Source organism: Corvus hawaiiensis, chromosome 16 (assembly GCF_020740725.1).
Source record: "Corvus hawaiiensis isolate bCorHaw1 chromosome 16, bCorHaw1.pri.cur, whole genome shotgun sequence".
NCBI classification, from domain to species: Eukaryota; Metazoa; Chordata; class Aves; order Passeriformes; family Corvidae; genus Corvus; species Corvus hawaiiensis.
In genome coordinates this window covers 6,603,137-6,617,991 of record NC_063228.1, presented here as the reverse complement: position 1 = coordinate 6,617,991, position 14,855 = coordinate 6,603,137, and the positions used below count along the sequence as shown (strand labels likewise).

Genomic DNA, 14,855 nt, shown 5'->3' with positions numbered 1-14,855 from the left:
CTTAATTAACAAAAGCATCATGTCTGCAGACATCTTTCACCACCCTCCTTCCCTCCAAATGATACGCCTTAGAGACAAACTGATTGATGCTGGATAAATATTCCAGTGTGATTTCTGCCTGGCTGAGCAGCGTGTACCTGGGAGCGAGGTGGGAGCGGTGAGTGCTGCAGCTGCCGGGTGATGGACCCAGTGCTGGGTGACTGCTGGCTGCAGTTACAGACAAAGCCTTTTTGTACTGGTTTTGCCACCCCTGTCTCCTCAGCCAGGCAGGGTCCAGCAGGTCATTGTCCCCCTCTATTCTGCCCTCATGAGACTCCCACCTGCAGAGCTGCCTCCAGCTCTGGGGCCAACAACATCACAAGGATGTGGAGCTGCTGGAGCGAGTCCTGAGGAGGCCACAAAGATGCTCCAAGGGATGGAGCCCCTCTGCTCTGGAGAGAGGCTGGGAGAGCTGGGGGTGTTCACTTGGAGAAGAGAAGGCTCCAGGGAGACCTAAGAGCCCCTTCCAGGGCCTAAAAGGGCGCCAGGAGAGCTGGAGAGGGACTGGGGTGACAGGACACAGGGAATGGCTTCCCAGTGCCAGAGGGCAGGGATGGATGGGATATTGGGAAGGAATTCCACCCTGAGGGTGCTGAGCCCCTGGCACAGGGTGCCCAGAGAAGCTGTGGCTGCCCCATCCCTGGAAGTGTCCAAGGCCAGGCCGGATGGGGCTTGGAGCACCCTGGGATAGTGGAAGGTGTCCCTGCCCATGGCAGGGGGTTGGAACTGGATGAGAGTTTGAGATCCCTTCGAACCCAAGCCATTCTCGGATTAAAGGATGTGTTGTGTGTCTGCAGCGTCCACGGTCGGTGTGTGGTGAAGGATTCGGTGTCAGGGTTTCGCTGCCTGGGAAGGGGTCGGCGTTTGGGGAAGGGAGGGCAGGGTCGGTGCCGGGATTTCGCAGCCCGGCCCAGCCCCTTGTGGCGGCCACTCCTCCCCACAGGCCGCTCCCGCCTCTGCCGCGGCTGCGCGGGCCGGGCCGGGCCGGGCCGGGCCATGTGGGCTCTGGGGGCTGTGGGGGGTGCGCGGGGCGCGGCGCTGGCGGCGGCGGCGGCGGTGGCGGTGACCGCGGTGGCGCTGGCGGTGTTGGCCTGGCGGCGGGCCCGGCCCGTGCGGGAGGTGTTGTTCTTCCCTTCGCGGCCCTGCTGCATCGAGGCGCTGCTGGCCGAGGCGGCCGAGCCCGGGGCGCCCGCCCGGCCCTGCCCGTGCCCGCTGCCGAGCGGCGACACCGCCCTGAGCCGCCTCGTGCGCCGCCTCCTCTCCGCCCGCCGCTCGCTCGACCTCTGCCTCTTCTGCTTCTCCTGCCCGCAGCTCGCCCGCGCCGTGCAGCTGCTGCACCGCCGCGGGGTCCGCGTCCGCCTCGTCACGGACGCGCAGTACATGGGGCTGCACGGCTCCCAGATCGGCCGCCTGCGCCACGCGGGTGAGCGCGGTGCAGCCGGGCATCGATCGCGGCACGGGCATGGAGCCCGGCACCCGGCGTGGCCGGGGCCCACTGCGGGGCTCGGTGACCCCTGAGAAGGTGTCTGTCTCTGCAGGGATCCAGGTGCGCCACGACCAGCACAGCGGGTACATGCACCACAAGTTCGCCATCGTGGACCGGAGGATGCTCATCACAGGCTCCCTCAACTGGACCACGCAGGCCATCCAGAGCAACCGGGAGAATGTGCTGGTCGTGGAGGACGCCGAGTATGTCAAGGCTTTTCAGGATGAGTTTGAAAGGATTTGGGAAGAGTACAATCCCACCAATTACAGTTTTTTTCTCAAAGGCAATAAATGATTGAGCTGCCTTACAGGGCTAGTGGAGCATGGTAACACCCACAGATTTTATTATTATGTATAGACATCATTGTTTTGTCCATCTGGGTGTAACTTTGGTAAACATCTCCAGAGAAGTGTTCTCTGCCCTAAAATGCCACAGATCCCTTGCTGTGGGTCATTCCTGTGCTAGAGGGAATGACACAACTGTTTGGTTGTGAGGGTTACAGGCATAGAGCTGCATTCACAGGCATTAAAACTTTGGGCAGGCTCGTTGCTGAGTCCTGGTGCAGACCAGGTGTGTTCACACAGTGCTGGGCACGTGTTTCAGTGGTAAAAGGAAAGTTTTCCAGCGTGGGATATGGAATGGAATTGTAGCCAATGCCAAATGGAATTGTAGCCCAAGGGCTCCTCTACACCAGTAACTAAAGGAGAGATAAAAGGGCTACAGCAGTTACGAGCTTCTATAGATTAAGTGCCTCAGTTATATTCCCTGTTGGCATTAATTGTTGAAAGTTTGTCAAAGGAAATTTGTGGGAAATAGCAAAAATGTTAAAGTTTTGATTGTGCATGTTTCCTTTGGTTAAAGGCTAGCAGAGCTCCAGTGTAAAAGCATGAGCACAGATAGTAATGACAGCTTCTCTTCCAGCAAGGAAGTGTAGGGAAGTCTGGAAGAAAATGAGAGAAACAGTTCTTTGGGATAAGTGTTTGTCTGGAGAGCAGACATGGCTGCAGTTGGGTCATCCACTTCAGGAGAGGTCTGGAAACCCTGGTTCTTTCAGGTGTTGGGATGCCATGCCATGGTCTGTGCCCTCTCCTGGCAGCACCAGGCTGGGGACAGTGAGGGGAGGGAGGCGGCATCTCCATCCCTGCAACTCAGGGTGGAACAAAGATGATGTAAACCTGAGTATTTCAAACTCTAAATAATGTCTGTGTAATAATTGTTTTATACTAAATAGAAAGTGCCTTAATAGTTCTCCAAATTGATATTCTGTTACCAGTTTTGTTACTAGTAGTGCTGCGATTGGCACTGTTAAATAAAGCATTTTCACAGAAAACATCAATATCCTCATCTGACTTTGGCATTCCAATTCCTATAGATCCTTACTGAGATATTTATGATACATGGACATCCCCAGATTTTAGATTTGTTCAGTTCTGAGAAAGGTTGCATGGGGGAAAGAAAATTATATTGCCTCTGTGGAAGCACCTGGGGAAGGTCATTCTCCAGTAAATCCCATTCAGCAGCACTAGATTTAAACTACTTAAAATATATTATTGCTGTCAAAATGCTGCCTGTTGCATGTCCTTTGTGAAGTGAGACTAAAGGCAAACATCTCCCTTTTCAGGCTCTGACCTCTGCCCTGTTCTTCCTTCTTTTTAGAAGTAAACCTGTCACACACGGCATGCAAAGGGTGGTGCAAAAATAGTTTATTACCATATAGTTAATGTAAAGTTAGGTAATTATATTTACAAAGTAAAAATGATCAGCTACATCCAGGGGAGCCTAGCATGTCACACAAGGTTTGTAAGGAATCAATACAGTGAGAAAAAGTGACATTTCTATTACAGCGAGCAGTTGATCAGGAACGGCGGCTCTTAAAAAAGCACTGGAATAAACTGGGAGTGGAAGGGAGAAGGGAAGGAGACAGGAACTCACACACATGGAGAAACAGGAGCCTCCCACGCCCTTCCCCTTTGCAGGGGGAAAAAAATGATGTGTGAGAGACCTGAGGCTGCAGCATCCCAGCGCTGCCCGGGTCCCACTGGCCCCGCTCCGATGCTGCTCGGCCACGCCACAGCTGGAGCTGAGGACTGGCTGCTGTGTCACATCATCACAGAAACGACCCTGGGAAATGACTCCTTCACCCTCAGTGCTCACAGTCCCCCATGGTTGTTCCCAGACACACGTGGCAGAGCACAGTGCCCAGATTTGACCCAGAACAAGTCCCCATCATTAGTCAGTCGGGTGAAGCTCTGCTCAGAGCCAAACCAAGGCCAAGCTGTTCTGAGGGCACTGGAGGAAGACTGACCATTAACAATACCTGAACAGCCACATCAGACACCACCCACAGCCTCGCAGAGCTTCCTTCCCTCCCCCTAAACCAAACCTCCATCCTTCCAAATGATTAAACTCTCAAGTCATCCCAAACTCCAGGGGGGTGGTCACAGGCCAAGCCAGAGCATTCCTGCTTTCTACTTACCACAGTCTCTAGTATTTTACATGCTTTGCGCTCTCTAGGTGAGAACAGTGAGTGTTCTTGTCCTGCACACAGGGTGAAGAAAGCATGAAGAAAATAATGCTAATTGCACCCATTATTTATGAGTTCAGGGCCAGCTGGGTTAGTTCAATTGGTACCAACTTGTCACGTTTCTCTAGTAAATCCCACACCCTGTTTCCTCAGCAGCCTCACACTGAGGTTGTTCCCAGCCTGGTGCTCCCTGTGCCTGCAGCAGTTCCTTGGATCTCCTTGTTGTAGTTACACTGCATTTGAAGTTACACAGTGAGTTACAGCTCGTGGCTGCGCTGCTGTGGGAGGGGTGTCTGTGCCGTGGGGGCTGTGGCTCCCTTGGGCAGCCCAAGAGCATCCCAAATGTGCTGCACAGCGTTCCTGGTGCCTCCCAAATCCGGGGGCTCGCTGTGCTCACTGCGACAGCCCCAGGTGGCTGTGCAAGGAGAGCTGTGGCTCAGCAGGGAGCTGTTGCTGTTCTTTGTAACAACAGGTCACAGTTTGCACATGCACAGCGTTGATGCCACTATCAAACACAAGATTATTGGGTCCTCTGACTGGAAAAAAATATCCCAAATTTATAGCAAAGTCGGTTACAGTGGTCAAACAGACTGTACACAATCTTTGGACAGGCACCTTCAAAGCTAAAGGCATAGATCAGCAGAAGAGGTTTGAAAAGATATTTGTAACAGTCCTCAAACCCCCAAAAAGCAGTTTATCAGGGCAGATGGGGTGGGTTGGACACATCACACTTGTTGCTCCTCTCCCAACCCACACGTGGGGCCTCTGTGCTACAATGAGACTTAAAAATCAAACCCACAACTCAGTCACAAAAGAGAACCCTCTGCAAAATGCTGAGGAATAAATATTTACACTGCGTGCTTGGAATACTATACAGGCTTTAAATTACTTTTGTTTTTAAAAAAAAAGGAATAAGAAAGCTTTTTTACCTAAAAAAATGGAAAAAATTACAGAGCAAAGGCAAACCACAGCGAGTGTGTGTGTGCTTGAGTGTCCACAACAAACTGAGTATCCAAACCAGGACAAAAATGCAGAGGTCATGTGGAAGTGCCATCAAATAGAGTTGGTACCAAAGTGACATATTTTGCAGTGTGAGCACTTTTTCTGCAGCCCAGTTCTCTGGTACCAAAAAAAAAAAGGAATTTTCTGGTTTGCAAGTCAGCACCAATTCTAAGCAATTGTATTTTTGAAGCAAATGAACACAATTTGCTTCTTTTTTTAATATGTGGGCAAAGAAAAGGTGACATTTAAAGAAGGATTCAGTCTGGCTCAGGGGAGATGGTGCAAATGGGAGGAAAATTTTACTCAGGAAAAATAAGATTACTTGGAGCCGACAAGAAGACACCTGTGCCTTCATTGCACTTGAGTTTTCCTAAACCTCCCTTTTTGGTTGCTATCAATAGTGTGGAGTGATGCAGAATGCAGCAGCTTGCCCACACACTTTCTAATTTAAATAGCCACTGATTAATCCCAAAAGGTGGATGAAGCCTGGAGCAGGAAGAAGCAGGAGGATAACTAAGGACCACTGCTATGAGTAAAAGGACTTCTCCCTTTATTCTCAAGCACTGTGCTCTGCAGGAATATTTCAGTTTGGAGCTGTTTATTGGTGCTGCAGGTTCTTTCTCTTTACTGTAAAGGCAGGTAAAGTGCTGCCTTCTTGCCTTGGAGAGATGCTCAGAGTCACCACAGTGAGCCCAGAACCCTCGGCAGTGGTTCAAGAACATCTGGCTGCATAAGGCACCTTCCCTCCTCCTCTTCCTCTTGGTGACCCCCAGAACCCAGAGCTCCCACCCTAAAGACACCCCAAAACATCCTTCCCACACACTGCCACAGAGGTTGCAGCTGATCCCAACAATGTCAAGGCCACTGCTCAGCCCTGTCTGTACAGAAGACCAAGATCTTCCATTCATTTTTCCAGAGGAGCCCAACTTCCCCATGGAAAATGTCTGCTCCTACAAGCTAGAGCATGTGAACAGGATTTGCTGGGGAATCTAAGAAAGGTAAGGTCCACATGGCAAGAAGGAGACCAGAACGTTCTGCTTGGTTGGCTAAAAAGAACAAAGTGCCATCGTAAGTCTAAAGAGAAGAGGAGGAGGAGGGTGTTCTAGAGGCAGTGACATTTTGCAAGGGAAAAGCAATGACAATAAGGCCTACGTGCCATCCAAAATCCATGCTGCCTCCCATGGCCTCTGCCAGGAGATCAGAGCTCACCACGGACCTGGAGCAGCCAGGGATGAACTGGTCGGAGAAGTGATCCAGGCAGGTCAGGGTAGGAAGGTTCCCAGGTTCTCCAGTGCCCAGATTATGGAAGTGCTGTGGTGAGCTTGGATGCAGTGACTGGCTGCACATCCACACATCCGAGGGCATGTGCTGCTGACGAGGGAAAGGCTTTGTATCCAACAGGTTGAGCCTCTTTCCTACCCTGCTCCCATCTCCAGGACTTCCATGCACACCGAGGCACGCAGAGCTTTCCAGCAGGAACAGGTGTTCTGCCCCCTGCAAGGTGCTGGCATCCTGGCTGGGGACAAGCGGGGCTCCTCTGGGCAGGACCGGCTGCCAAGTGCTGCCATGAGTGCCCCAGGAGGTGCCAAGCCGGACACTTGGCCACGGCAAGGCCACACAAGCTGGACGAGCTGATTCACACTGTGGTTCAATGACACCGTGTCCTGCTGAGGGTCTGGTGGCTGGAACAGAGATGCTGCTCCCAGGAGGATGAAGGTAACTCTGGCAGCTGCCATAGTCCAGCCTGGTACAACTGGGGGTGGCTTCACCAGCCCCGCAGGGCTCTGAGAGCTGCGCCTGTGCCACCCACCTGACCCAAAACCAGCAGGGAAGTACTGGGGGCTGCTGGCCTCAACCTCAGCTGAGTGCCCGAAGGAAGAGGAAGCTCTGCTCCACATGAAGGCCACGGTATCTTCCACATCCCAGCCTGAAGCCATGTGGTCACTCAGCACCCAACCAGACTGGGAAGCCAATGTGCCGGAGTCTCCTTCAGCCCTGGTGACTGGAGAGGCAGGACTTGGGATCTTTCCAAGTGGCATCTTGAGATTTAGCCTGGGATGAAGCCCACACCTGCAAAGCAGCACAGGCTTCTGCTAAGAAGCCTCTGCTCAGCTGGCTGTTACCATCTAAGTGCTACCAGCTCCTCATCCCTTCGTTTGTATCCATTTATCAGCCTCATGGTGCTCAACTGTATGTTTTAAATACAAAAGCTATTAGGACTGAGAAGGTCTGAAGCACATACTGGTTTTGAGATTTTTATTTCAGGAAAAGATTAAAGAATTAAAATAGGAGCTGCCCTGCTGACAAGAAGAGTTGAATTCAAGAAGCTGGTAAAAAAGGAGCATTATATGCATTGAGCACTGTGCATTTTCAGTCAATATTGGCTCTACTTTCTACTCTACTTTCCTTTGACTAGGAAAAGGGAGTTTCACATGCGCACAGACCCTGGGATACACGGGATTCAATGAGAGGAAGGGAGTAACAGCAAAAAAAAAAAGAGTGCTGGGCTTGATCTAACAGAGGCAAGAAAGTGATCTTACAGCTCGGCCCCTGGAACACCAACTCCGACCACCAGCGAGACGGGAGCGAGGACGCGCCGACAGGGCCGAGTCGATGGTGCACTTCAGTAGCTGCAGCTCCCCATCCATAACCACCTGGGCAGCCACCGAAGCCCAGTGAGCTTCAGTGGCACCTACATTCAGGATACGGCACAGTCACGGGGCAGGAGAATCACTTCTTGCATCCTTCTCCAGCGAGATGTCAGTGTTGTACCTCCAGGCTGCGGATGCTGGCACGGACTCACGCTCCCCAGCAGCTTCCCCCGGGCCTTCCCCCTTGTAGGTGCAAGTAATGCAGTCGAGATCAATGGTTAGATCAGGCTCCTGGTGTGCTCTGAGCACGGGGTCTCTAGACAGCAGTAAGAGCTCGGTCTGGCTGACACCACCCAGGCCCTGCTCGCTCTTCCCGACAGAGCTATAGCTTATTAACAGGCTACTGAGCCTTAATACTGACACTTAGTGTAATGGTTTACAGTAAAGAAAGGATTCTCCTACAAAGCGCCAAAGAGAGGGGGGGAAAAACCCCACTCCAATCCCTTCCTCTCCCTCTCAGAGTCTCTGGAGCATCTCACAAGCAGGGAAAGGAGCCAGGGAGGCGAGGGGGGGGCACCGCCACCGCGGCGCTGGGTCCCGTTGGGGCATCAGGACGAACGACAGCGAGGACATCGTAAGGAACGAGAGACAAACGGTGCTGGTGCTGTGCTGCCTCAAGCTGGGAGGTGCGCGTGGTCAAGCGGAGCGGGGAGAACTAGTCTTTCTTCAAGTCCCTGGATTCAAAAAGCTTCAGGCGTTCTTGCACAGTCAGGCCTTCCTTCAGACTCTGGGAGAGACAAAAGACAGAGAGCGTTGGGGCACGGGCGGGCGCCTGGCGTGCGGAGAGGCAGCGATGCTCAGGCAAAGGAGACGTGGCAGCGAGGAATGGGCTCCTTGGCGGAGGATTAGTGGGACATGCTGAGAGAGAACACACGGTTATGGAGGGTGGTTACTGCCTTGAGACAGGGTGAGATTGCAATGAACCAGGCGACGAACCAGAAGCAAATGAGAGGCACATCATGCTGCAAGCGGGATTAGCTGACTTGGGAATGACCCCCGGAGCTCACAGGACACTGCTGGATGGGGCAATTCCAGCGGAGGGAGCCCTGGGCAGGCCATCTCGGATCTGCTACGCTGAAGCCCCAGGATGCTGAGCAGGACCTGCAGGCTGGTTCCCCCCCTGCCTCCTGCACAGCTGTGGCACTCGTGGGGACAGTCCTGGCTCCACTCCATGCAGGATTCGCTCAAGAAACCCTGGAAAGTGGTGTTTGCTGCCAGCAACCATCACACCCCTTCTCTCACCCCACTCTGGGACTCTCCCAAACCAAAGCTGCCTCGACTGCCCACGGTTAGACATAGGACTCCTAAATGCTGTTCAGGTCTGGCAGGCCCTGATGGCTGATCCATTTCAGATGCAGCATCCAGATTTCAAGGCACAACTCTCAGCTGGACAGCAGCCCCCTGGCATTTGGAATTGTGAAATCCATTACCTACACATGGGGACTCAGCAGCACAGCACTGAGAGGGGCAGAAACCCAGAAATAAATTGCCTGCCTCCTGCAGGACAGATTTAAACTGAAACCAGCCTGAGGGGATGCACTAGCCTAATGCCAGCCTCCCTCGTTCCTGCAGCCCCAAACCTGTGGTGTGAGAGACTGAGGAGAGCAAAGCATTGGGTGGTGAGTTGTCCCTGTGGATGAGGAGGCACAGCCACCTCCCAACCCTAAAACAGCCCCCATAGCCAGGGCTCTGCCCCTCTGTGCCCCACTGCCCGTCCCCACCCCACAGCTCTGTCTGCCAGCCCACTCCTTGGAACTTGCAAGGAATTTATGCTGCAGCTGGAACATTATTTGCTTTACAAATAGCAACAAATGCTTTACAAATAAGACTTGGCACCTTCAAAGGCATAGACTGGAGGGATGGAAATCAGCTCCTGTGAGGAAAGTCTGAGGGAACTGGGATTCAGCCTGGAGAAGAGAAGGCTCAAGGAGACCTTAGAACACCTTCCAGTGCCTAAAGGGGCTCCAAGAGAGATGGAGAGGGACTTTGGACAAGGCATGGAGTGACAGGACAAGGGGGAATGGCTTCACACTGACAGAGAGCAGGGTTAGATGGGATACTGGGAAGAAATTCTTCCCTGTGAGGGTGGGGAGGCCCTGGCACAGGTGCCCAGAGAAGCTGTGGCTGCCCTTTCCTTGGAAGTGTCCAAGGCCAGGCTGGATGGGGCTTGGAGCAACTTGATCCAGTGGAAGGTGTCCCTGCTCATGGCAGGGGGTTGGAAACAAGATGATTTTTAAGGTCCCTTCCAACCCAACCCAACCCATTCTTTGATTCCATGATCCTACTATCAGGCAGCCACCTCCCCTTTTCATTTCCCTTCCCCAGCCATGGTGCCAGAGGACTGTTCTATCACAGCAGCAGGCTGGACTTCTGGGCTGAGTTTTCCTTCCCATGTGTTTATCAAGGCAGGACTCCATGATAAACTTGCCCCAAGGCTGTGCAGATTCCTATGGTTACTGTATTTCTGGAAATGTTTTTCCTCCCACAGGCCCACAAACACAGAAGGGCTTTGCCAGGCAGCACGGAAATGAAAGCACTAAATTGGATTGAATTTCCAAACGCCGTGCGCTCTCCTTCCAACAGGCAGCAGAGTCACCTGGGATGTGAGTCTCTGAGCACACACTTCCTAAGGGAAGTTTACTTTGGGCCTCTTTAAATGGGAGCAGCTCGTGCATTCCAGTTCTCGCATCTGATTTCTCAGTGGATGGAAGGAGACACCAGGAATCATCAGACTGTTCTGCCTGATGGCACAAATTCCAGCAAAGTCAGCCCCAGGGCAGTCCCACAACCCATTTCAGTTGCTGATGAGGAGAGCCTGATGAAGTGAGACTAATGTAGGATGATATCTGTGATAAAGGGATCTTCCTACAGACTTCCTGGGGCTCTCCAGCCATCGTGCTGGGAGCTCCCCTCTCCTAATCTGCCTCTGCAGGTGCTCCCACCTCAGTCTTTGCCATGGGCCAGGAAATTCACTATTGCTCCAATTAATGGAGATACCTGGCTCATTAGGGTCAGCCTCATTTCTCATCATCTCCCTCCTTTTGCTGGATGAGTTTGGAAGCCTTGGAGGCTCAGGGATGGAGAACAGGACGAGAAGGTTACTGGGCAGGGAAGACTCTTGCTCAGGCATGGATCAACCTGAAGAAGCAGCACTTGTGGATAAAGGAAATTAGGGCAGTCCAGGACATCCCCTCTGCAGCTGAGGTGGCTGAGACCATTTTCCATGCTCCAGGCTGTCATGGGAAGTATACTTAAAGGCATCTCTGACTATTCCTGCATCTGGCTAACAGCAAAACAGGTGTTTTCCTACGAGACCTGGACGGTGCTGAGTTTAGTCTGAGGCATGCAGAGTCATTCAGGCATGCACACTCAGTGTCCCACACTCCCAACACAGCAAACAGGAAAACATGCCCCACCACGTCCAAATCCTCTCCGTCACGATGAGCTGTGTTGGTGAGGGTGGGAAGAGCAGGAAAAAGCCATATTCCCCAGGGAAGAGGCAGAGAAACTGCGTTTCACACAGATCTTGGGTGCACCGACTTCTCCCCTTCCCTTCCCTTCCCCCAGGAAAAGAATTAGCAGTGAATAAACCCGTCAGTCAGTCATTAAGAGAAGGAGGGCTCTGGTTTGGCAGGGAGGTGTGAGCAGTGCATGCAGAGGTTGGGCCGCTCTGGAGGCGGCTGCGGCGCTGGGCGGGTGCCGGTGTGTTTACCTATGTGGCAGGGAACCTGGACTCGGGTTCATTTCAGTTATCCCATGAGACCTGCTCAATAACGGACTGTTGAAGGAAAAAGCAAAATAAAACAAAAAAACAAAAACAAAAGAAGAAGCTCATAAATCCCAAATGAATTGGCGCTGGCGCCGCCCCAGCCCCCCGACCCACAGTGATGCACTGGCACAGCCCCTGCTTCCTCTCCTCTCCTTCCTCACCAAGCAACACACATGGGGACCACACAGAAAGTGATCTGAGTTGAAGTGGTGAAGGGAAACTCAACACTGGAGTGGCCCAGCAGGTCTGGGCTCTCTGTGTTCACTGGGTGCAGCGCAGACACCCCACGCTGAGGAGCTGCTGCTCGCAGAGCTCCGAGTGTTTCCCCACATGGGCAGCGAGCTCGAAGCATTCTGCCTGCCCTGCAAGGGCCCAACCACTTCAAACATCAGCATGAGACACCAGGTGAGAGGCAAAGCAGCTTTGCTCATGCTGAGCTTCCTCCCAACTGCCCTGTGTTTAATGCTGACTCCTGATCAGCAATATTTGCCCTTCCTTATCCCTTGTGGTCACACGTGATGTAACTGGCTGCCAAGGAGAGCTTGGCACAGCATCACTGGGCTTCGGGATCAACAGCAAGCACAGAAGGACCACAGAAGCACAGGGCCATCTGCACCATGTTAACACACATGCAAAGTGTGTGTTAAATATGCCCAGGACTCAGGCACTGCTGATACACAGGAAGACAAAAATCTTGCAGTGATGAACATTAAAACTAGAATGATGTGCACATTTCCACCTAAATTTCAGCTGAAAAGAGGGAGCAGATACTGGGATAGTCCTCCTGTGAAAGACCAAAGAACAGGGTAAACTCCAGCCTTTTTTCCAACCAGGGAGCAGCTTCATGCCTCCATCTGAGCAGGGTCAGAGTGAGGGAGTGGGCCCTGCCTGGCTGCACAGTCTGTCCTTTTGCAGTAAAAAGCCATCCAAGCTAGCACTAGTGGCTGGGAAATTCTTAGTTTTCTTCCCCTGCCCACTTCTTCCCACTTGGGATCCCCACCGAAGAGAAATGCTGGGCATTCCTCACTCCCATCCCACGGGGCAGGACATCTGAGCTCACCTTTGACCTGATATTCCTTAGTTGCCGGCTAACACTGGATCTGTCTTTCTTCAAGAAATCAGGGTTGCTTTTTGATTTCATAATATCTGGGAAGAAGCAAAAGAAGTGGGATTAGCCTGGTGCCCACTGCCTTCCTGCAAGGACAGGGCTGGGGCTCTGCCCTCCCAGCCCAGGAAAGTGCCCCGATGAACCCGACTCTTAGTGCTGCCCTAAGGGCAGAGAGGGCTTTTGGGCATCCCCGCATCACAAGGTTTTCCTGATGCAAAATGCCAGAAGGCTTTCAAAGCCCATCAGCTTTGGGTTGGAAGGCCAAGTCCTACACTCAGACCCATTACTGCACAAGGGTTTGTACTCTGGGATTCCCTGTTAGCTCAGGACACCCAGGACTGCTTAGAGCTGCTGGAGGAGGACTGACCATATCCCGATACAGTGGTGTTCACAGGGGATTTCTCTCCCTGAGCTTCTGTGGCTGCTTTCAGCTGCTCTTTCAACCTGCTGATATCACAGTCTGCCTTGGCCTTCACGATGCTCAGCTCCGTGTAGATGTCTTTGTACTTGTCGCTGGCGTATTTCTTATCCTGGCAAGGGAACAAGAACAACCCGATGGAGCCAGACAGACAGCTGGAGCCGAGGGGTTTGTGGATGCACTGAAGAGGAGCTTGGCAAATGCCGGCGGAAGAAGAGCCGGCAGCAGGAGAAAGGCTTGGCCAGGGCAACACACACCCTCGGAGCTGCTTCCAACAGCGATATGGGACTGCGGGAACGGAGACAGGCGGAGAGCTGAGAGCCAAGGGCGAGCACACAGTGCTGCCCGTGCGTGCAGCCCCTCGGCTACAGGGCTGTTTGTGGCTTTTCGTTTTAGCCAAGACACAGAATTCAAGCAGAATTCCCAGAAATGGCCTTGGCTTGTCCAGAGCAAACCAGTTCCACTGCTGTGAGGCTGGGCAGATCTCTAACACTGATTGTTTGTGCCATTTAAATCTGATCTGATGTGACAGAAAATGGGGAAATCATGCTGAAAGGAATGTTTTCCCACACTGTGTCCTTTGTGGGGTAAGTCTTAAATTGATACATGGAGTGTTTTACTGATGACACCAAAATGGGTATTGAATTACATTCAGGGGAAAAATTAAATATGGTTTCAAATCTGGGTGTAAATGGGCTGAAATCTAAGCACAGACACTCAGGAGCAGAGCACAGTAAGAGGATTTGCAGAACCACCCCTGGCATTACCCTTAGTGCTGTCTGCAGCTCGTCTTTGAGGGAGCTGATCTCCTGCTTCAGGTACTGGATTTCGGATTCTTTGACCCGGAGCAGGACCTGTGGGAACAAAAACCAGCATCTTTGCACCTGAGCAGACACAGTGTGACACCTGCTGTACCCAGTGACAATCAAGCCAAGGGCTAGACACTCAGCCCCATGCCAGCACCACAAAGTCTCTGGTCCACCCGTCTTCTGCTTCTCACAGGAAAAGTCCTCCTGAATCTCTTGGGAACTTGCCCAAGCTTGCAGTGCTGATGCGCTCCCTGCACACCCCAGTTTCTGTCCCCACTGCTCTGCATGGATTGGATCCTGGGGACAAGCAGGGACTGCAGAAGGAAGAGTTGAGTGTCTGGCTCGACATGGTGAGAAGGGAAGATTAGGACCCCAGAATCTCCTGGCCTCACGCAGCCCATGATGACAGCGCTGACCAGCCATGAGAGCTGACTGGGGGACAGATGGCTGTGACACCTCCCAGCTGTGACACACTCCTGGGGTACACAGCACTTGTGCCCACCCACATGCCCCTCTGCAGAACTCACCTCCAGCTCGTAGGCGTCCTTGCCCTGCGTGAGAGGCGACCCAGCAGCCTCTCCCCCGCCCTCCCCGGTCAGCAGGGTCCGCAATCGCGTGATCTCCGCAGCCAGGCGGTTATTCAGCTCCTGGGAAGAGGGGGAGAGCCGTTGTGGGAAGGGGGAGCACAGCCACGGCTCAGCACGGAGCCCACCATCACCTGGGCAGGGACCCTCACCTGGTTGTGGGCGTTGAGCTCCTGGTTCTCCCGCTGGCACTGGCGGAGGGCCTGCCTCTCAGCCTCCAGCGCCTGCGCCAGGTGGGCATTCTCCAAACACTTCTGGGAATACTGCTCCGAAAGCACCTCCAGCTCCCGCTGCACCGACTGCAGCTCCTCCCTGCGGAACACACACCGGGGTAGTGCCCTCTCCACACCCCCCCCCCCCCCATGCCCATCCTTCCTTCAGCATCCCAGGAAAACCCAACAGGGAGCTAAGGATGAGGAGTGCATATTCCTTTTGGGGAAAAACTCAAGCCCAGAGCAAGTCAAC

The 14,855-nt window shown here is 53.1% G+C and overlaps 2 protein-coding genes across 10 annotated transcripts in view; one reads left to right on the top strand and one right to left on the bottom strand.

Moving 5' to 3' along the window:
- Nucleotides 1–1,083: 1,083 nt before the first annotated feature.
- PLD6 (phospholipase D family member 6) lies at nt 1,084–2,861 on the top strand (the record flags this gene model as incomplete). Its single annotated transcript, XM_048321231.1, has 2 exons — nt 1,084–1,462; nt 1,578–2,861. Coding segments are annotated over 2 exons (621 nt in total), but the record flags the coding sequence as incomplete, so codon positions are not given.
- A 4,432-nt stretch (nt 2,862–7,293) lies between these two features.
- The window catches only part of LOC125334226 (myosin phosphatase Rho interacting protein), a 73,952-nt gene continuing 66,390 nt past the window's right edge, over nt 7,294–14,855 (bottom strand). For 6 of the 9 annotated variants that reach the window (XM_048320866.1, XM_048320867.1, XM_048320869.1 and 3 more), the window contains 6 exons: nt 14,543–14,702; nt 14,334–14,453; nt 13,765–13,851; nt 12,947–13,109; nt 12,532–12,617; nt 7,294–8,429 (listed from right to left, as the gene is read on the bottom strand). In XM_048320866.1, the coding sequence (XP_048176823.1) occupies nt 8,358–8,429; nt 12,532–12,617; nt 12,947–13,109; nt 13,765–13,851; nt 14,334–14,453; nt 14,543–14,702 (688 nt within the window). In that variant the 3' untranslated portion in view covers nt 7,294–8,357. Of the gene's footprint in view, nt 8,430–11,414; nt 11,481–12,531; nt 12,618–12,946; nt 13,110–13,764; nt 13,852–14,333; nt 14,454–14,542; nt 14,703–14,855 lie in introns of all 9 variants that reach the window. The other 3 variants (XM_048320870.1, XM_048320875.1, XM_048320872.1) reach the window with 2 other exon arrangements.